The sequence below is a fragment of a genome, unplaced genomic scaffold (assembly GCF_019419815.1).
Source record: "Pyrus x bretschneideri cultivar Hongxiangsu unplaced genomic scaffold, Pyrus_bretschneideri_v1 Contig28, whole genome shotgun sequence".
Lineage (NCBI taxonomy): Eukaryota > Viridiplantae > Streptophyta > Magnoliopsida > Rosales > Rosaceae > Pyrus > Pyrus x bretschneideri.
This window is the reverse complement of record NW_025999590.1, coordinates 2,019,009-2,040,506: the sequence shown is the minus strand read 5'-3', so window position 1 is coordinate 2,040,506 and position 21,498 is coordinate 2,019,009. Positions and strand designations below refer to the sequence as shown.

Here is a 21,498-nt window from a genome sequence, read left to right as displayed (position 1 = left end):
ACTTCATGTTTTTGACACAATGTTTTATAATGTTGGCTCTAGAATTGATGTCAAACTGTGAGGTAATAAAGAATCTATAAAGAACCACTTTTGAAAAAATCCCCGTAACATTTCTCTTCCCCAAATATTAAATATAAAACATGTCACGAGTTCAAATATCATAAACAAAATTAACTACGTCTAAATGCGCGGTTTTGATTAACAATTTGATACTGCACAACGTAGTGAGTATTTGGTCCGTTGGAGGAAAACTAAAACATGGATGTGATTGTATGCTTCTCCTTAACTTCTACTTTTATGGATTTTGAGCGTTGTTACGCGCACGAAGTGAACAACGATGTATACATTCGGCTACAAAGTAAAATCTTTTCTTTCGAGAAACCCTACTTTTCTAAATGAGAAGTGCTACGAACCTTCTCACTTACGTTTGCATTTCAGTTTTTTTACTTTTCTTAATACCACGTGTACTCCATTAGCACTCAACATTAAAATTTTTACTATATTAAAATTATATTATTTTATTCCTTTGTTAATGTAATTGAATTTAGTTTTCATGCTAGTAGCATATATGTGGCATGAGTAGCAGTGAGAAAGTTGGTAGCACTCCCATTTCTAAATTTGAGATCAAATCTTGTGCACCTAAAATAGGTGTTGCCTCTTTGTGGCCTCAATCATTATTTGACACATATTAAGTTTATGACAACAGAGCTGAAAAAAGTTAAGTTTATAAACACGTGTCAGTCAATGATAGAGGTCATAAAGAGGCCACACCCATTTTGGGTGTAGAAGATTTGGTATCTCTAAATTTTGAGTATGAGAAATGCTAAGAAGACTCTCTCAAAGTGAAACTTTTCATAAACTCTCTGTCACCTCATAGTTTAACGTTAATTTTCGTGTCAACATTATAAAATATTATGCTAAAAACATGAAGTTGCAGAAATAGTCACTTTTGCATGAGTCTTCTTCACATTTCTATTTTGATTGTGACACGCAACGAGTAAGATACAGACAATGTACGCACTCTCGTTCCCTCGACGCTAATCGAAAGACATGGATGGGGTTAGATCCGCACTTACGTTTACAACTTGCCATCCACATGTTCTCAACGAAAAACGACAGCCAATTACTAAAAACATGTTAGGTTATTGGCATATTTAAGGGGTTGGGACCATAAGAATTCAGCAGTCCAGTGACAAACTGACGTCGATGTCATACCGAACTCTACCTGTGACTTGACTTTTATCTATCTTTTTAATGAGGAGAAAATGATGCATGGTTCATTTGCACAAGAATTGTTTGGATGATGTGTTACACTATTTGCACAGGGGCAGACGTATAGGAAATGTTTGGATGATGTGCTAATCCATGCAACATGTCAGATCAGTTAAGTTGGCTAAAACATTGTGTTACACTCCTTGCATTCAGTGCCAGATGTATATTGAGAGGTAATCTTCCGAGAACAGTCTAAATATTTGGTACGGGTCTCTTTTCTGCCCACCGAGTTGATGAAATGACTATCACAAGTTGCTTCAAGAAGCCTAATAAATTATTTCAATAGCACTCATCAGATTGCATCGCATGTGTCAATACTTGTTGACATGTGTGTAGTTTGGTTCGGCTACTAACACAAGCCCACCAAATGTTCAATTAAATACCTTAGTAAATAAACTGAATTTTTTTGCACACTTCCCTCTATTTCTATTTAAAAAACTTCAATCGTTAACACAAGACTCCCAATTGAATCTTGAATCCGCTGCTGCTTGCCTAAGTTCGATTTTTTCTAAACAATAGAAAAATGGAATGCCATCCAAGGGAGGTGACCTTGTTCATCAACGTTGTTCCTACTTTGGGTAACATTATATAAATAACATAATCGTTCCAAGCGAATAAATTATTTGGCAATTGACCGAAACGTATAATGCTTGAATACACAAAAACGTGAAGTTATTTCATTGTATAGTGAAAGCCACCAGCTGCATGTGGCTTAGAAATGCCTACAAATGGAAGGAAAGTTCGAGGCCTTTGTTTTGTTTGCTAAGAAATGCTAAGGACTAAACAACGAGGTTGGCTATTACCTCATGTTTTTTGTATAATTTTTTTGATGGCGAGGTGCTGAAAATATATGTCCAATTACTAATTTATGAGTTGAGATCTTTTTCGAATCTGTGTTTTGTGTCAACGGACTTGGAAATTCGGACCACTTATTTTAAATTTTACGGCCCTCATTAGCCTATTCTACTGATCCACCTCACATAAACCAAGGGTTCAGATCTTTTTTTTCCTCTTCAACGATCCGTATCTCTGCATATTTGGACTCCTTATTGTTTAAAAATTTCTTCATGATGCTACGTGATGATGACTTGCCTACAAATGGAAAGAGTTTTTTTTTGCTTGTTTAATTGTTTGTTTGTTTGTTTGTTTTTATGTTTAAGTGGGGGAATTTAATTGTCGAAATTATTTCATACATTTGAAACTTCCTACTTCCATGAGATCGAAATTTTTAGTCATATTATTAGTTGTATATACAAAAATTTCTCCATGGTGCCACATGACCTACGAATGCTCTCCAAAATGCAGAAAACAACTTTCCTTCTCTGTTAAACAAATTATGAATATTTTTATTTTTATTTTTATTATTTTTAAAATTAGTTAGTGTTTTCATCACGACAGTCCACCGTGTCTGGGGTTGAGAAGGCTTATAGAAGCATTTCAACCTCTTATGACCATCATTACATGTTTCATCAACGTCATAAACCGAACTCAGAACGGACTGTATGAAATATGGGCCTACAAAATGGTTTTGTTGCATGTATTAGTGGGTGGTTTAATAGGAAATTAATTGATAATTATCTATGTGCTGCCAGCTACCTGATTTAGAAATGCCTAAAAATGGACCATTTTTGCGATGAGTCATTTTCTCGTTGTTTTTGGTTATGCGCCGTATTTATAAGTCGGTGATTAATAGTTTAACAAATTTTTGCTTAGTCTTTCTGCCGACAAAGCCAAAAACTTGAAATACATTAGAAACTCCAAACGTCCAGTTCTTGGGAAATAGAAAGTGATTTTTTCAGAGAAATTCTAGGCTCATATTTTACACGGTGAGTTTTGAGTTCGATTTTTGACGTTGGTATCATACGAGAATGGGCAAGAGAGAATGAAATGCCTATGTGAGATCCCGACTTTCGAAAATGCAGACTATCGTGATGAAACTGCTAATCGATTCCCTTCAAAATTAAATAGAAAGTGATTTTTATCTGCATTTGTTTTTGCTCATGTTTTTGTTTGTATCTTCTGAGGGAATATGATAAAATATCGAGATAAAATCAAGCAAAGAAAAATGAAAGGGGTAAAAATTAGAGTAATTTCACGAGTTACAAGATTTCTTGCAAATTTTTACATGAGATTGAATTAATGTACCAACAAAATTAAAAATGGACACTGCTATTCATACACTCTAGTAAAGAAGCTACATGTGCCCGAGAAAAAAGGCGACTTGAGAAACACTGTTTAACTTTATACTTTTTTTTTTTGAACTAATGATATTATCTACATTAAGGGGGTGTGGATTTAACCTTACAATAAGCTAGTAATAACGTGGGTTAAATTCATCTGTGGCGAGAATCGAACCTAAAACTTCTTACCTCATAAGCGAAGAGAAATGTCGTTCGATGTAGTACTAAATATCTGTTTGATTTCGTACTTAAAAACACAAGAAAAAATACACAAAATTTCTTACAAAAGAAAATATAAATTACCCGAGATAGAAAAACGGTTAACGGCTTGAATAAAAAGAAGTAATAAAATCCCAAAACTGCCCAATTTATTTCCTCTTAAGAAAACCACGAAAAGTCCATGAAGAAGTTGATGAACAGTGTGAGCAGAAGAAATTACCCAAATTTCAAACGAGATCATTCTGTCTTCCAATAAGTCATCATCTTCACTTTCTCCTCCGATAATTTGCTCTTTGACTCTCTCTCCTCTTTCTCTCTCCATCCTCTGCCATTCCTGAAGAATTATTGTCACTCTCTCTCTCTACTCTTTCATCCCTCCTCTTGCCTGTTCGTTTTCTCTCAGATTCCGTCAAAACTTCGCTCGCCGGCTCTTTTGTCAAACCTCTGCAAAACCCACTTCTCCACAAGCCCCAGCAACCATTCTTTCTGCTCTTTCTTCCACCTCCGATTCTGATCTGTTGCTCTAAACGGACTTTCCCCCTGGGCATGTTAAGGACCCTCAAGCATCTCAAGTGATACTATTCTCCATGTAAAAGTTTCTTCCTTGGCTTCATTTCATTAATTTTCGTGCAAATTGGCATCTGGGTTTTTCTTATTTATGGTTAATCTTGAATTTTTTAATGTTTTTTTCCCGTTTGAATGTAAATTTTGCTTCATTTGATATGGGTTTTTCTCGTAATTTGTGCTTTATATGATCTTGGTGGTTTCCCGATTATCTTTCATAATTTCCAGTCCAATTTTTGCTTAAAGTTTGTGAATTTAATTCCTTAATCTGACTTTTTTGCTGCTTTTGAATATTTAGATCATTTGATCGTTACTTAGTTAAGTTTAATACTGGCGGATTGGCTGTGATCGAATTGATCCGGTCTCGAATAGTGTGGCATGTGAGATGATAACAGACTAACATAGGAAGAGTAGTTGATACATCTGTGGTTGATTTACAAATTTTGGCAAATCCTTGCCATTTCTTTGGTTTCCTTGTGATTTATATCTATCTTCATAACCAAATAGCGATACCTTCGTAACTTGGTTTCTGGCTAATCTAGTTTTTCAGCATTGAATTGTGGATTAAAGTTTTTGATTGAGTTTTTATTTAATTTCAGATTGGAATGGGTACATATCTGAGCACTCCTAAAACTGAAAAGTTCTCGGAAGATGGCGAGAATGACCGTGTCAGATATGGTTTGTCGTCCATGCAAGGATGGCGTACCACAATGGAGGATGCTGTGAGTACATTTAACTTTCCTCTTCCTCTCAGAAGTTGTTTTGAGAACATAAATTCTTTTATTTCCATTCTCAGAAGTTTATACTTTTGTATCCTTTTCCGTCTTTATTTAGCATGCTATAGTTAGGATTCAACTGAATATGATATTCCTTGACATGTTCAATTGATTGCATAACTCTAATTCCACTTGGCGGATTATTGCTGTCCTTTTAATTAGGATAGAAGTCAATTATCTTGTGGCATATGATGGTGCAGATAGAGGGTTGGGCGTGGCTACTCCTTGCTTGTAGCCTGGTAGTTTCCCGTGGTCTGTTTATTTGACTAGCCCGATTGGTGCCTTCTGCTTGTTGTAGAAATAATCCGGACTGTGGGAGTAAGTAGTACTTTACAAAAACTGTTACTTGCTTCCCCAATTGGTAGAAACCATCCCACTTGGCTTTTCAAAATCTAGTTCTCTCTCTTTATACGAAATCCTTTCCTTGTTTACTTTTCCTGATAAATTGTTGGAAAATAAACTCTCCTCCATTTATAAATTTTTTGCATCCTGTATAAGAGGAAGTTGCAGTGATTACTTACTTTGTTTTCAGAAAATCGTGTCACATTATTAAGTGCTGTTTGTTACTGTGATTTATTTTGTTAGCATGCAGCATATCCTGATCTGGATGCATCCACCTCATTCTTTGGTGTTTATGATGGCCATGGAGGTAAGAATTTGAAACTTTTGGTGTCGACATATGCACTAGAGCTAATATTGATTTTTCAGTTACTGTACCATTGTGGAGACCTCTCTCTCTCTCTCTCTCTCTCTCTCTCTCTCTCTCTCTCTCTCTCTCTCTCAAATGAATGCTTTCTGTTTATCAGATCTACATTGCACTTTTCGAAGTATTTAGCAATATTAACATTTATTGTATTATATCTGACCTAAATCCAATAATTTTCTAGGCAAGGTAGTTGCTAAGTTCTGCGCAAAATATCTTCACCAACAAGTACTCAAGAATGAAGCATATGCGGCTGGAGACATAGGAACTTCTGTCCAGAAAGCTTTTTTCAGGTTACTACCTTTGATCTACTTAAATTCAGTTGCCTTTTACTCTTTTCTGAGAGGAGGGGACGATTACAATTAGTCAAGCTATATCGTATTGGGCTGTTCTTTATGATAGCTTCAGCTTATTAAGCCAAAATATTGGCCATATGGTTTAAGCCTATATTGTCCTGGATCCTTGTGAGATGATAGATACTTGAGATGGTAATACTTTTATTACCTGTCTCTATTGTTGTGGTCTTATGAATCTTTTTAATTTTGAGGTTGAAGATGTTGTTAGTTGGTTTATGCAGAATGGATGAAATGATGCGTGGACAAAGGGGTTGGAGAGAGTTGGCTGTTTTGGGAGATAAGATAAACAAGTTTACTGGCATGATAGAAGGGTTAATTTGGTCTCCCAGGGGCAGTGATGGTAATGATCAAGCTGATGATTGGGCTTTTGAGGAGGTAGGTGCTAGAACCATATAGTTCATTGACTTTGTTGTCTCTTTTTGGAGCAGATTCTGATCTGCTTTATTGCATATTAAATTGACCACATGAATTCTTGGGTAATTTAGAACTTAATCATTTACTATTGCGATTCGTATGGTTAGAAGAAAATAGCAGTATACTTCCTGTAGGGGAAGGCAGATTGGAGGAAGGAAACCATGGCTCCATCCCTTTGTTGCAAATTTATAGTTCTAGACTGTAATGTTGAAAATTTATCTCCTCGCTTTATATCCAAACAAGCCCAATAATTTCCCTCCTCTTAAACCAAATAGGAGGGAGAAATCTATTCCCTTTCCATCTGTTCCATTTTCCATTCCGATGAACATCTTAAACTGAACACAGTTTAGGATTGAAACCTGAGTCACCGAGAGATTATCTATAGTACATGGGGACATCCCTGCACACACCAAGAAATTATCTATAGTGCAAGTAATTTGTTTCATTTGGTTTCATAATGTCACGGAATTCCATAATTTAAACGCAATTATGTTTTCAGGGGCCTCACTCTGATTTTACTGGTCCAACTTCTGGGAGCACTGCCTGTGTTGCAATTCTTCGAAACAAGCAACTTTTTGTGGCGAATGCTGGTGATTCTCGTTGTGTGATATCAAGGAAGGGTCAGGTAATTTATTATATTTCTGCTGTTTTTCTTTCTTGTTATGTTGATTGCTTAAAATAGATAATCAAGTCTTTTCATTTCTATATCAAATGGTTAAAAGTGATGAGAGGTCTAAATTCTAAGGCTATTTATATGTGATCCTATGTTTACAATTGAGAATATTTGTATATACTTGTTTCCCGCTGTAAATTGCATATAGTTTTCTGATGTCACTTCTATTTTTCAGGCATATAATCTGTCAAGGGACCACAAACCTGATCTTGAGCTTGAGAAGGCGAGGATTTTAAAAGCTGGTGGTTTCATCCATGCAGGACGAGTCAATGGAAGTTTGAACCTTGCAAGAGCTATAGGTAATTATAGTGCATGAATGCATTCTTAGTATAACACCGTTCCGAAATCTCAATTACATTTGTATCCAAAGGAATTAAATTATGTTTTGAAATTTATATTTATGGATGTATGGAACTTCCTTGGAATACGTTCAGTGTTGTGTTGTAAACTACATTGAGTGTTTGTGTGCATGCGCATATTTGTGGAGGGGGAGCTAAGTGCATAGCTTTTTATGTTCCCTTTACTCATTAATTTTGCATATACTGCAGGTGACATGGAATTCAAGCAGAATAAATTTTTGCCAGCTGAAAAACAAATCGTAACTGCATGTCCGGACATAAACACTGTATGTATATACTTGCAACATTGAAGGTTTTCACAAGATATTTAGAAAAATATAGTAGTTTGGATAATGGTGGTTTTTGGGGGCTATCTACATTTTGGAGTTTCCCAAAATTGTTTGGTACATGTTTTATTATAAAAGCAAAAATAACTAACAGTTTTTGGCTATTACTTTTGTCTTCCATTTTAATTTATTTACTTATTTTTTAATTAGGTTGAGCTTTGCGATGACGATGAATTTATTGTGCTAGCATGCGATGGCATCTGGTATGCGTCTTTAACTTTTCTTTCTTTATCCTTCATATTTTTGTTCAATATATCCTTGCTGATATGATTCTGCTTTTGATAACTCAGTTTAATGTTTTTAAGTTATGGTATGATTGTCGGAAATTGAGTTGATATTTTTGTTACCTTCTTACAGGGACTGTATGTCTAGCCAGCAAGTGGTAGATTTTGTACATGAACAACTACTGTCTGTGAGTGCATGTTTCTCTTTCTTTTCTTTGGTTTTCCTGGTTTGAAAACAAGGACAGCACTTTCGCAATGCAGTTGAAGTGGTTCCATATAGAGCGATATGTTGCTTGGTATGACACTTATCATTGTAAATCATGCAGGAAAGCAAGCTATCTGCGGTGTGCGAGAGAGCCCTTGATAGGTGTTTGGCGCCATCGACTGCTGGTGGTGAGGGATGCGATAACATGACCATGATCGTGGTGCAGTTCAAGAAGCCCAAACAGTCGACTGAGTCTGAGGGTGGGCAATCCTCATCGGCTGAAGAAGCAGCTGGAAGCGATTCAAACGGAAGTGATTCAAAGGCAGATGAAAGTGAATCGAAGTAGTGGCCCGCTGTGTACCATGAAACTAGTAGAGAGATTTGCATCACGTTTTTACTCTCAGAAGAAATGTGAATCTCAGATTGGTAATTGTAGATTGTTTAGCCTGGAAAAAACAGGAAAACGAATGGATCATTAGCGATTTAGATAAAACTCGTTTTTGTGCTCTTCGATGTTTGTTTTTTCGGTTGAAACACACGTTGAAATAGTATGTACAGATTATAACAAAGTACCACCAGAGTGTTTGAATGTAATCTTAATATATCCTTGAGCTGTTCAAGTAGAAATGATGTGAAGTGTTTTTCTGTTTCACCGTCACTATACCATCTGGATAAAAGTGTGTATGCACTTCGCAGTGTGCTGCGATTTCAGAAGCAGTCGTAAACAAACCGGGTTGGGACCAATTTGCCAAACGGGTTTGCAGCTTCGACATTCTGAAGTGGCATAGGGCCATTTAGATTGGCAAGACACAATATCCGATATGGTGCAAGAGGTTTTGAATTCAAATTCCATTTGCAAGGAAGCAGGATATCGCTGAGTAACTCAATAGAATTGAGTGAAATTGATGAGTTTGAAACATAAAGGACCAAAGTGACATTTCAAAACTTAAAAAGACCGTTTGTGATAAAAACCTCAGATTTTAAGAAATCACATCTTAGCTCTCAAAAGCTCTAGAAGGGGAAGGACAAAAAAAATAACAAAATATTAGAAAAAGAACAACACTAAAGCTTATTTCACTAAGTGAGATGGACTGTATTTTAGAACGATATTTGTGCTTGGTTTTACGCCAAGTTTTCTATTAGTTTCAAGTACTCTATATATTTTCTTAAAATCTTTTTTCAAGTGTTCGTAGGTATTCCTTTACTCTTTTATAACAAAATACTATTATAAAAAAAATAAAAAAAATAAAAAACGTGTCCTAAATCTGAAATCTGAAATTTCAAGGAGGGTATTTTGGTAATTTTAACACTTCACCATCTCAAAGCCCCATTGGTAAAGCCCTTCTCAGCTAGAAGCCTGCAAACTGCAAAAAAGCAAACAGCTGGCTAGTCTTGATGTATTAAGCTGCACTCTCTCTCTCTCTCTACCCACCTCACTCTCTCTCTCTCCCCAAAATGTCCCCCCAGCTGGACAGGAAGGACGGATACTTGTCTTCAAATGTCCTCCAATCCAACTGCCACCCACACCTCTCTCCTCAAACCCAAAACTTTTTTCACCTTCCACAATTGCCCTTCTGTAACATTCCATCTTCAGGCTCTTCATCACTTATTTACTCTGTATTCTTTGTCTCCCACCTCCATGGGCCTTTTCGGGTTCTCACAACCCAGAGAGTTTCTTCTCACAGACCCAAAAAAGAAACAGACAGATGTCCATATGTATTCTGTATACACACAAAAACCATCTCTCTCCATAATTTCATTTATTTATTTGTTGTTGTTTCTCCTCCCCCTCCTCCTCTCTCTCTCTCTCTCTCCTTGTCTCTCTGGAATCCAAAACCTTATCTCCTTTTTCGATTTGGCTTTTCATTTCCTTTCCTTAATCTCCAAGGTTTTTATCTATTTTTTTTTTTACCAGAATTTGAGGTAGGGTATTTTTTGGTCTATAAAAATAAGATTTTTATTTCCTGATTGGATGTGGATTTTTAATTTTTTCACTATTTAATGGTCAAAGATTGGAGCTTTGAGCAGGAGATGAAAAGGGTTCAACTGGGTTTCGAATTTGGTCGCTTTTCTCTCTTGAATTTTGTTGGGTTTTTGTGATTAATTTGGGAATTGAAGAGGAAGATGAAAAGGGCTGCTGGCAATTGTAAGCAATCTCAGCCTGCTGATGAGGAAACTAGGACAAAGTTCAGACATGAAAGTCTTCTGCAGGATTACCTTTTACGACAAAAGGTTAGTTTTTGTTCTGACTTTTGTTTTGGTCTTGCTTTTCTTGTTGAAATTCTCTTGCTAATTATGTTTTTCTCAAGTCTTATTGAAATCCTTGTATGATTAAGGGAGTGTATTCAATTCGAATTCGAATTTTGAGGGAGTTCAATTCTTTTAATTAATCTACGTGTATTCAATCAGGATTTTAAGTGATTTTCTGAGATTCAACGTGTATTCAATAAGGATTTTAAAGAGGCTTATAACATTCTAGGCAGTATTCAATTAGAATTTGAGTTTAAAGAATTTGAAAAAGTTGAGGAATTAGAGGGAATTGAAGAAATTTCGTAATGTATTTGAAGCATTCACAAATCTCACATCTCCTTATGAGATTTTGAGGGAATTAAATCAAAAATTTACATGGAATCTCAACAAATCAATTAAACTTCATAAAACTCCATGGAATTATAAGTCCATTTAAATCTCTCAAATTCCTAATTGAATACACCTCTTTAAGTGTTGATTTGGATTAGTTTTCTTTAATTGTGGTGTTTGTTTTACCTTCTAGTTAGTTTGTTGTCATTGAGAAAACAAGATTTGAGAACAAAATCGAGAGATTGAAAAACCAAACTCAATTTTAGACTGACAATTGTTTATCTGACAAGATGATATGTGATCTACTTCAATCTACTGGAAAGGGGATTCGAACTTGGCTCGAGTTGGCGGGCACACTGTCATGACCAACTTACTAACGCACAGTTGTTACAGGGATTTGAACTTGGTCCGAGGTGGCGGGCACACTGCCATGACCAACTTAGTAAAGCGCGTACTAACAGTTGTTTTCGAGTATCTGAAATACTTGTTTACTAAAGCTAGGAAACAATGTATTGAACACTATGATGGAAGAAACGAAATTAATCGGGTTCTAATTTGTGCGGTTTTGATTGTATGAATAAAAGATGAACATTGTTTCTTTTTGTGTTCTGATAGGAATTTGTATCAAAGAAGCAGATGATTCAAGCTGCGAAGCAGAAAAGAGACATTCTTTTGGCCGAAATTCGGTATGATTTTGTTCTTCTGGTTTCTCTGTATTGCAATGCTATCTGTCCGCAGGTAGGATACTAATTTGCTTCTCTCTTCGGAGTTTCAGATTTTTGAGACGAAGGTATAGCCATCTGCTGAAGATAAAATCAGCAGAAACCGAACCAGAAGTCCGACATCAGAATTCCGATGTACAACCTAAGAAGTTGGCAAAGAAGAAAAAAGATGCTAATGAAGCTGTTGTAAATAAACCCTCTCGTGCCTCGCCGGAAGGAGGTGGAGTAGAACACATTGTTTCGGAGCCCGTAAGAGTAGAGAAGAAGCGTAAAAATCGTGTAGTTAATGGCAGAAAGGTTGGAAAGAAAAAAATTGCAGTGCAAGATCAGGTTTCTCTGAATGTTTAAATTACTCATAGTGAAGGCCAAAGGCCTTAAACAATCTCATTGTCATTGCGAAAGAAAAATATAATTGGTCTTTTTTCGGTTTTATTACGCGTGTGGTCTTGTCCTCGATGCGGTGAACGTCCGAACGTTGCTGGGATAGTATCCTCCTTGCCGGATTACGGATTAGTAAACGTGTCATATTATATCAGATACTCACTCTCAATGCAACCTGGGATGTCATCATTTAACATTTTGGTCATTCTTCGGGGGCAGTTCGCGCAAAACCCTCCGAAGAAATCTTCACAAACGATCTCAGCAAGATGAAATATGAACATTATGTACGCAATAGCTTCGTATAATAATCTGTTTAGACCATTACAGAATATGATTCAACTGTATTTGATGGAGCAGGTGTGAAAGAGGTAAACTAGATACAGCATTTACACTTATATGTTAACAACATAAACCGTACAAAGTATATCGGGGGTCAAAGATAATACCGAATACATGTTACTTCCTCGCAGATACACATCTACGCTTACAAACATCAATGCTGGAAAATGAATTTGTACGAGTTGAGTTGAATTGTAGCAAAATCATCACCCTGGAAAACAGCTGGGTTCAGACAAAAGTTTGAGAGAAACCCAAACACACCAGAATTTGTAATTTGTGTTAGAACACGTACCGCAGATACAGAGACAAGTCAGACGTGTATCTCTTGTAAGTCAAGTTTGGTTGGGAAGCTGTGCAAATGTTCCTACATTGGGGCTGCAGCCATCAACCATCATGTTCTTGTAAACTGCATAAGCATGATCTGGATCCCCGGATGTGCTATACAGTCGAATGAGAGCATTGTAGGTAAACACATCAGGTTCAAGACCTACAAGTTGTAGTTCTTCATAAATCCTCCCCGCTTGCTCCACCATTCCAACAAGTCCGAGATTGAGTATTAGCAAATTGTATGTGTAAAGATCAGGAGCGATTCCTCTAGTTCGCATTTCATCATAAAGAGTGAGTGCTTCCTCTACCCTCCGTGATCTTCCAAGTCCATTTATCATAAGGTTGTAAGAAACCGAGTCAGGATCGAGGCCACTTTGTTTTAACTCCTCAAAATAGTCCACGGCATCATCCACTCTCCCTGCCTGGCAGAGGCAATCCACAAGAATGGTGTAAGACTTCAGGTCAGGTCTTATCCCTTCTTTAATCATCCTTCTAAACAAGTCACAGGCAGCTTCCACATCACCTGTTTTCGCAAACCCATTTATAAGAATATTAAAAATAGCAGAATTAGGTTTGCATCCATAGTCGGCCATCTCATCAAAGAAATGCATTGCTTCGTCTAGTCTTCCCGACTTGAAAAGTCCATCTATGAGAGGACCATATGTACAAGGAGAGGGAGAGAAATCACCACTTACGAGATCATAATATAAATCTATAGCACCATCCACGCTATCAGATTTCACAAGACTGGAGATGACTATATTGTGGGTTACAGTGTTAGGCTTGCATCCCCTAAAAATCATCTCCTCGTACAATTCAAAGAGTTCGGTGATGTTCCCAGACTTCCCATGAGCATCAAGGAACAAGTTATAGGTGAATACATCGGGGGTACAGCCACCATTCTTCATCTCCTTAAATAGATCCCAAGCTCTTTCAGCGGCATGATCTTTCAGAAGCCATTCAATCAAGTAGTTGTATGCTTCTAGTGTTGGCTTAATTCCAAGAGTTTTCGTAAATTTCTCAAATACCTTATGTGCATCAAAAGCTTTCCTTTGCGTACACAAAACTCTAAGTAGAGGAATCAGTACAGAGTCATCCCGGCAAATCCTATCAGAGATCAACCTTTCAGCAAATAAAATGGCTCTGTCTATTTCAGCTTCAATCAAAATCCCTCCCATTAAATCTTCCCAAAAAGGCCTATCTGCTCGTACCCCAACCTGATACACGAAGTTCTCAGCAATTTTGAAAGCATCCTCAGTACGCCCATCCTTTACTACCCCGGGTAGGAGGGTACACAATGTTATATGATCAGGAAGTAGTGATTTCTTCATCTGATGGAAGAACCAGAATGCATAATCAATTCTGTTTTCTCTGATTAAGCCGTAAAGTATAGTATTATAGGTCAGAACATCAGGACTGCAACTCATTGTGGTCATTTTGCAGAACATTTTCAAGGCCAGAGTAACCTCGTCATTCTTGCAAAGGCAGTTCAGGAGTGTGTTGAAAGTTATTGTGTTTGGAGGACACCCTTGTTCGGCCATATTCTCAAACATTTCAATGGCCTTTTTGATTTCTCCATCTTTCCCTAATGCAGCGAGTAATGTGTTGTAGGTCACAACTGTTGGAGTGAGCTTCATTTCCTTCATTCTGTAAAACATTTGCCATGCTTCATCCACTCGGTCAGCCTTGTAAAGCATGTCAATCAAAGAATTAACAATAATTACATCTGCTTCGCACCCATTTCTTTCCATCTCCAAGAGTAACTCGATGGCTTCATCTATTTGCCCCACCTTACTATAGCACTTCATCATCATGTTGTAAGTTACTGAATCTGGAGAAAGCCCGTAATATTTGAGCTCATTATAAACATCCTGTGCCTCTTGAAGTCTACCCTCTTCAGCAAGACTGTACAAAGATGCATTACAAGCAACAATATTAGGAACAATGCCTTTATTTTTCATCTTCTCAAAGGCCTCCATAGCTTTGCCAGAGTCGCCACACTTTCCATAGTAGTCAATGAAAAGGATGTATGTGTAAGCAGTAGGTGGAACACCCAGACAGTCAATACTATTGAAAAGCTTCAATGCCTCGTCCAACCTACATAACTGCAGAAGTCCACCAATTAATGTGTTGTATGTATGAAGATTCGGCAAGACCCCTTGTTTTCTCATGGTATCCAACATATTAAATGCTTCGTCAACATTTCCAGCTTTGCATAAAGCATTGACAAGTATGGTGAAAGTAACCACATCAGGAGCATAACCGTCAGCTTCCATTTCACTCCAAAATTCTTTCACTGTGCCCAAGTCTTTACCGTCACTAAACTTATCCAGCAAAGTAATGTAGGTTACTTGGTCAGGCTTATGACCACTGGCTTTCATTTTTACAAACAACTCCTTGGCCTTGTCAAGTTTACCTGCATTACAAAGAGCATCAATGAGAACGGTGTAAGTCACAACATCGGGGCCACATCCCTCATCATCCATTCTCTTAAAAATCTCATACGCTTCGTCAATTTTCCCCGCCCTCCCAAGTACTCTAATGCATATAGTAAAAGTATAAACATTAGGCCTCAATCCCAAAATTTCCATCTCATTTAGCAAGCTCATAACAGTTTTAACATCCCTTCTTTTCCCCAATGCCACCATAAGTGCCGAGTAAGTCTTCAGACTTGGCTTAATCCCTTCTGAAACCACTCTTTCATAAACCTCCAAAGCCTCCCTACAATATCCAGACTGAATAAGATTATAGATCAACCCATTGTACGAATACGCATTCAATACAAACCCCGCTTTTCGCATCACTTCAAGAGCAAAGGGCGCCTGTCGAATACCACCTCTTACATCAAGACCCTTAAAGATAGTAAGGTAAGTGTCCAAACTCCTATTTATGATCTGCTTCTGCATCAAATCAAACACATAAGCCATATCCTCCACTCTCCTATCAACCCCCAAGACTTCAAGCATGTAATTGCAAGTCTCAGTGGTGTGAACAACACTAGGCAACTCAGCAAATGACTTAAACAATGCTAAAGCAGATTTTGGGTCCGAAACTGACTTCAAAACCCTCATGACTTCCTCAGAAGAAACCGAAATTTTCGGGTTTTTCTTCCCCACCACCACCTCCTCCTCCTCTGACCTTTTCATCACAAACCCACAAAAACCCATCCCTTTTTTTCGCTTTTTCGTCAAGTTTGACAAAGACCCACATCCCCAAACATTCAACTTCCCAAAGTTTCGAGCTTTCAGCGAACCAAAGTGGCTTATAGCAAATATTCTATTGTCAGTGAAAGAAAAACTGTAATTTACGCTGCTACAGCACATGCTTGAAGAGCAGACAATCAACAATTCCATAGATAATACACTTTATGAGCTAAAGAATGAGTAACTCACAGAAATTCAAGACGGATTCTTCATTTTGTTAGTTGAATTTCTGCTGAGAAAGCAAATAAATGTGTGCGCGTTCCGCTGCTGAGAGAGAGAGAGAGCAGAAGGGTTGCTGCTATGGAGGAAAATGGAATCGACTATGGGTTCGTTGAAGTGGGAGTTTGAAATTGGAGAAGGTGTTGGGGTGAATTGGGTAGCCCTCCCTCCATTGATGTAGGCTGAAATGTAATCATGCATGTGGGGGTGTGGTGGGTTTTGGATATTTTTGTTGTTTTGTTTGGCTCCAAATTCATTTTCCCCCTTCTCAATAAAAAAACAAAATTTAGAAAAGAGAAAAAAACATGAAAAACTCAATTATGATTTGGGATTTGAATCCTCTCCCGAGCCCAAAGTGATGATCCCCTGATCAAAGAGTGTGGATCGTTGGATAAAAATTCAAAGACTACAAACAGAAAAGTCCCTTTAAAGTTAAAATAATTATAGTCGTTGGATTTTCATCCAACGGTCCACACGCATAGACGGATCCGTATAGGGACTTGAGAGGTCCCGGAACCCTCCGGAAGTCTGAAGAAACACTTGTGATTGACCTTCAGGACCCTCCAACAATTTGAGCAGGTACAGCGGAGAGGCTAGTTGCCTCCATGGATGTACATGCAACAGTGCATATAAAGAAGAATAAGAGGTTTCTAATTTTTGTTTTAATCCTCCAAATCGTTGTAACCTTCCAACTTTAAACTCAAGTTACCCCATCCCCTAGCACCATTTGCTGTTCCACCACCTCTAGCTGCCTAATTTTATTTCTTCCAAATTCATCTAAGTTTTTGTTGGTTTTATTACCTTTGAGATTAATCTTGATTATTATTATTTTTAAAGCGGGACAACTAGTGGTAAGCCACGGTTATCCACCCCTTCTAGGGGCATAGAAGACTCACAGTCAAGCAAACTCACTAGCTTGGAGCCTCGAACCTGAGACCTCCCTATGTTTTGTATTTTAAGAGTCGAAATCCGCGACCTTACTACTTGACCACTTGATGTGGTTGATTAATTTTGATTATTCAATGAACCAAATTCAATAAAAAAAATAGTGCTATGGAACCAAAACTAGTCTAATTTTTTTTTTTTTAAACTTATATCTTGGGACCCCCCGATCTTAAAATCCTGAATCCGTCACTGTCGACACGCCTTAGTCAGGAGGATCCTCACCTTGGGCTCTCCTCAAATCCTATGATTTGTAGTTTATGCCAATTTTTTTTATATATTATTTTATTTATGGCTAGTCTCTAAATTCATATATTAGGCAAAGCATACTAGATGTTGACTTGGTGAGCCATTAGTGAAATACTTTGATGCATATGAAAATTTTAGTATGACAATTCTTTTAAAGGAAAATTAATGAAAATGGTTTGAAATTTTTGAATTTTAACCATAAGAACAAAATAAAAGATAAAGTGAATAGTACGAGATTGACTTTTTAATGTAAAATATAATTTTCCATTAAAGTGAACAGTACCAAAAATTTTTAGTTAAAGTTCTCTCCTTTTAATTAATGGAACTGATATGTCGTAAAAACATATATTACGGATTCATTAATTCATTCAAATTATAGTAGATGACTAATGATTAGCACTGAGCTTTGTATTCAGCTGTATAATAACTCAATGAACTCGTACTACTACGTGTGCATGTTGTGTTAGCACGCAATAGTTTTCGCTTGCATCGTTCGAATATTTCACTCCCAATCGTCTTTTTATTAGGAAAGATTTTAAAACTCTATTTTTCTCTATTTGCATTTTTTTTCGTTACAATATTTGAATTAAAAATCATTCTATAACGATTATTTTTACAAAAAAATTCATTAAGATTGAAATTGTCTAGGCAATCAATGATAGTAAATAGACGATTTGTAATTTGTATATCAAATCTGTCCATCTATTTTTATATATTTGGATAGCCAAATAAGCTCATTTTCGATTAGTTTTGTACATAAATAATCTTCAATTTATAATATAGAGTTGTTGTGCACTCTTGTGCCTAAATTGCCACCGTAAACCCTGATTTCATATCTCAAATCCCCTCTTCATTTTTTGGCACTAAAATCAAAAGCCCTAGCCCCCTCAAAAACTCGACATTTACTTCCTCCTCATCCTAACTTGGAAATTTCGCTGTCTAAATCTGCCATCCTCACACCCTCTGAGTTTATATACTCTTCTATTTCTCTGTCACAGCCGCACATAGATTTAGAGAAAGAGATATAGAGAGCGAGAGACGGAGAACAATGGAAGGAAGCTCGATAATACCAGATTCAGTGATGGAATCGGTGAAGAAAACCTTGGGGGACGTCGAAGAACTTCGACCCCGCCTCCTCCAATTCCTCTCCCTCGCCGACGCCGACGTCCTTGCCGAAATGCCGCCGCTCGAGCGCGCTCACTCGTTGCTTATGCTCTCCAAGGCCACCACCCTCCTCTTCGCCTGTAAGTCGTCGCTTTCCTCCACTCAATTTTCAGTTAATTCCGATTTGATTGCGGTTTTTGGGTAACCCAGTTCGAATTTTAGTTGAATTTTTGTACTTTTTGGTTTTACAGTAAGGCTGAGGTGCACTGGAGTAAACCCATTTAACCATCCAGTCAAAACGGAGTTCGTAAGTTTGCTAATTTTTGTATATTTTTAATCAAATTCAAATTTATCGAATTTATGTGGATATTGTTTCTGGGTTTATGCATGTCTGTGTGTGAGTTCATGGTTTTTGAGATTATCGGATTTACGTAACTGTTTGAATTGGGTGAAGTTGAATGTTTTTCTGTTTTTGTTGTCTCATTTATGTAGGATAGATTAAAATTGTATGAGGAGAAGCTTGAGAAGTTGGTGGATTTGAGTAAAGGTACATGCTTTTCTTTTGGAAGTGCCATTATTGATAGATCGATTTGTATATTGTAGTATCGAGATATGCTAAGTGCAGTCGCCCGTGCCAAGTGAGTTACCCTTAGTAATTGATTTGGGGTGCTGTCATTCGAACTCAGTGTTGTGTGGGAGACTGTGATTAGCATTTTCCTTTTTGTCTGTCCATGACTGCGGGCTATAGATTGAGGTGCTGCCATTCACGCACGTGTCATTTGGGCGGCTGTGCTTAGCGTTCTCCTTGTTGTCTCAAACAATGCCGCAACCAAGAAGGACGCTACAGATTGTTGCTACGCATGACATATATCTTGGATATCGTGTTTCATGCGTTTTACATATTGAATTGTTTGCAAATTTCCATTTTTACTTATGATCGTTTGACTGGTGGGTTGTTTATATTCTTATTGACAATTTGATTTTGTTCAAGCTCCCTTGCGACCATCTACAACTTTAAATCATCAGGCAGCTACCCGTTTCATCGAGCATTCTTTGCCAGACCTCACCCCTGGTAAGTTGGTCATTTACCTTTTATGTCAGTATCGTCACTTTTTAAACACCTTGATATCATTCCACTCAATAATAGCTGATTTTGTTCAGATCAGAGGCAAAGTATGAGAGCCATTAGCAAAGGAGACGGGCCAACCATGAAGTATCTAGAAAGGAATGCCCCAAAGAAGAGGAAATATCAATCCCCTAATAAACAATCAGTTCAATCTGCTGCCAAGGAATTCCTTGAGAAAGCAGCACGAGAGATTCTTGGTGATAATGAAGGTGGTCTGAAGGGACCTATACAGATCAGCAGTTCAGATGAAGAGGACGTATCCATGAGCTGATTCCTGATTTTCCCGGTAGAACTATTTTCTTAGCGCTTATTCACGTTATGGTTTAATTTCCTCGGTTATTTCAGCTGTTCAAAGTTCATTATGGTCATCTAGCTTTCAATATTACAGAGTCGTGCCTGTGTCAGTGTTATTGGACATTGGTATAGCAATACTTGTGCAACTTGTCTAAAATCTGTATACACGTTGCTCGTTCAAAATGGGAAGACCAAGGATTTGATATATCCATAAATTGTTATGTATAACTGATAAGATTTCGTTATTGATGATTGAGTTGCTAATAATTGTAGTTTTAATCTTTGGAATAACTATATATTACAAGTAAATTTGTTATTGCTACCAATGCAAGTCATTTTTTGTTATTAACCACTTAAATTGTATTGCTATCCTTCCACACCTAATCTTTGGATTTTGATGATCGGTGCAATTTGGGGGGATTACAAATCACTATTTATCACCAATGGGAATTTAATAATTCAAACCGATCTGGAAATACATGGTGCTATACTTATTGAAAGTCTATGAACTTTAAGGGAAATTTATTCCCACGGGGACTCCCCATATGGGATATAAAACTATTGATCACAGGCAGTACCATAATCTAAATACGTAGGTTTAGGTATAAATGAGCTGTTGCTTTGTAATCATATTAAATTGTTAGCATTTACAATTTGATATGTGAGTCATATCCAAATATTCGTATGAAAGTGAATCTAGTCTACAACTAGATTTGCCGTAGTTATGAGGATTTATAACTAGGACCTTAGGACACACACATGTTTTGAAGTGATTGATGTATAAGATGGTGTTTGAGACATGTCCTACCATCTATTACGATCAGATGGTTCTATTTCTCAATCTTTCTGACTTGCTCCTATGGAACAGAGGTCGAAAAGATTGAGAAAAAAATCACCTTGATTTGGATGGTGAAAATAGATATGTTGATGTACGTAAACACACTTGAAATCAGGTTTTCCCTTAATTCTGGAGAAGTAAAGGAATCAAGGCACATATTTTAATCCTACTTAAAACTCACTAATCAGAATTGCTGATGTTGCCCTCACGTTTCCAGTTAGGCCATCGCATATGAATCGTTGTGAACTGCTTGTAAAAGTAAATTATCTTAATCTTTTTGTTCCTTTATACCAAGTTTGAAGAGATTTAAGTTTCATCTTCTTTTGACCATCTTCGTTCTTATCTTTACTTTCACAGGGTTGCGTTGCGGAGACCAGATATGCTTTCGTTGTGGAATGATCCGTCATCCGTCCTCTCTGTAGTGCTTTTGCGTTTTCTTTCTTTTCCACAGTGCAAGATTTTGTGTTGTTACCTTTTGATTAGTAGAAATGTAGTCGTAATTTACCAGACGAATGTATCAGCATCTTATTACGTCTTGAACGGGAAGGTGTTGCTTGGAGGAATGTATTATCCACTCTGGATTAAATTTTGAAGACAATATATAATATGACTGGCAATGCTGAGGTTTTGATGATGATATTTGTACAATTTTTGAACTGTCGGTTACGAGCTTGTTGGGAAATGTTTTTAAAATGACTGAAAGAGCTTTTAGAGCAAAAATTTTAGAATTCATTTGTATTTTTACTAAGGATTGGTTTTAAAAATTAAAAGCACTTTCAATCATTAACAAAAAATGTTATAAGCCATTAAGAATGGTCTTATCATTTATTGAGAAATTATAAGTATCTTTTTTATTAAAATTTGAAGTTGTAAATAGAAAAATCAATCATAAATTTCAAAGTA

General features: G+C 37.0%; 4 protein-coding genes across 6 annotated transcripts; 3 read left to right on the top strand and 1 right to left on the bottom strand.

The window, feature by feature from the left end:
- Positions 1 to 4,032: 4,032 nt before the first annotated feature.
- LOC103949735 (probable protein phosphatase 2C 60) lies at positions 4,033 to 8,894 on the top strand. The gene is made up of 11 exons (XM_009360853.3): positions 4,033 to 4,260; positions 4,835 to 4,957; positions 5,597 to 5,660; positions 5,899 to 6,007; positions 6,292 to 6,445; positions 6,984 to 7,109; positions 7,333 to 7,456; positions 7,706 to 7,782; positions 7,993 to 8,045; positions 8,200 to 8,254; positions 8,393 to 8,894. The coding sequence occupies exons 2-11, from the start codon at positions 4,841 to 4,843 to the stop codon at positions 8,615 to 8,617; spliced, it is 1,104 nt and encodes a 367-aa protein (XP_009359128.2). The 5' UTR covers positions 4,033 to 4,260; positions 4,835 to 4,840; the 3' UTR covers positions 8,618 to 8,894.
- A 732-nt stretch (positions 8,895 to 9,626) lies between these two features.
- On the top strand, positions 9,627 to 12,005 carry LOC103949734. Of its 2 annotated transcripts, XM_048588437.1 has the most exons (4): positions 9,627 to 10,194; positions 10,283 to 10,503; positions 11,467 to 11,537; positions 11,627 to 12,005. In XM_048588437.1, the coding sequence occupies exons 2-4, from the start codon at positions 10,396 to 10,398 to the stop codon at positions 11,919 to 11,921; spliced, it is 474 nt and encodes a 157-aa protein (XP_048444394.1). In that variant the 5' UTR covers positions 9,627 to 10,194; positions 10,283 to 10,395; the 3' UTR covers positions 11,922 to 12,005. The 2 variants fall into 2 exon arrangements, with proteins under 2 accessions (XP_048444394.1, XP_009359127.2); XM_009360852.3 differs by having other exon boundaries at positions 9,627 to 10,503.
- A 223-nt stretch (positions 12,006 to 12,228) lies between these two features.
- Positions 12,229 to 16,269, bottom strand: LOC103949718 (pentatricopeptide repeat-containing protein At4g31850, chloroplastic). Of its 2 annotated transcripts, XM_048588436.1 has the most exons (3): positions 16,013 to 16,266; positions 12,586 to 15,520; positions 12,229 to 12,504 (listed from the first exon to the last, which is right to left on the bottom strand). In XM_048588436.1, exon 2 carries the CDS (start codon positions 15,419 to 15,421, stop codon positions 12,626 to 12,628), a length of 2,796 nt encoding a protein of 931 aa, XP_048444393.1. In that variant the 5' UTR covers positions 15,422 to 15,520; positions 16,013 to 16,266; the 3' UTR covers positions 12,229 to 12,504; positions 12,586 to 12,625. The 2 variants fall into 2 exon arrangements, with proteins under 2 accessions (XP_048444393.1, XP_048444392.1); XM_048588435.1 differs by having other exon boundaries at positions 12,586 to 16,269.
- A 1,982-nt stretch (positions 16,270 to 18,251) lies between these two features.
- Positions 18,252 to 21,169, top strand: LOC103949732 (nuclear nucleic acid-binding protein C1D). The gene is made up of 6 exons (XM_009360849.3): positions 18,252 to 18,477; positions 18,589 to 18,644; positions 18,830 to 18,884; positions 19,329 to 19,409; positions 19,499 to 19,749; positions 20,953 to 21,169. Exons 1-5 carry the CDS (start codon positions 18,282 to 18,284, stop codon positions 19,732 to 19,734), a joined length of 624 nt encoding a protein of 207 aa, XP_009359124.2. The 5' UTR covers positions 18,252 to 18,281; the 3' UTR covers positions 19,735 to 19,749; positions 20,953 to 21,169.
- Positions 21,170 to 21,498: the final 329 nt, after the last annotated feature.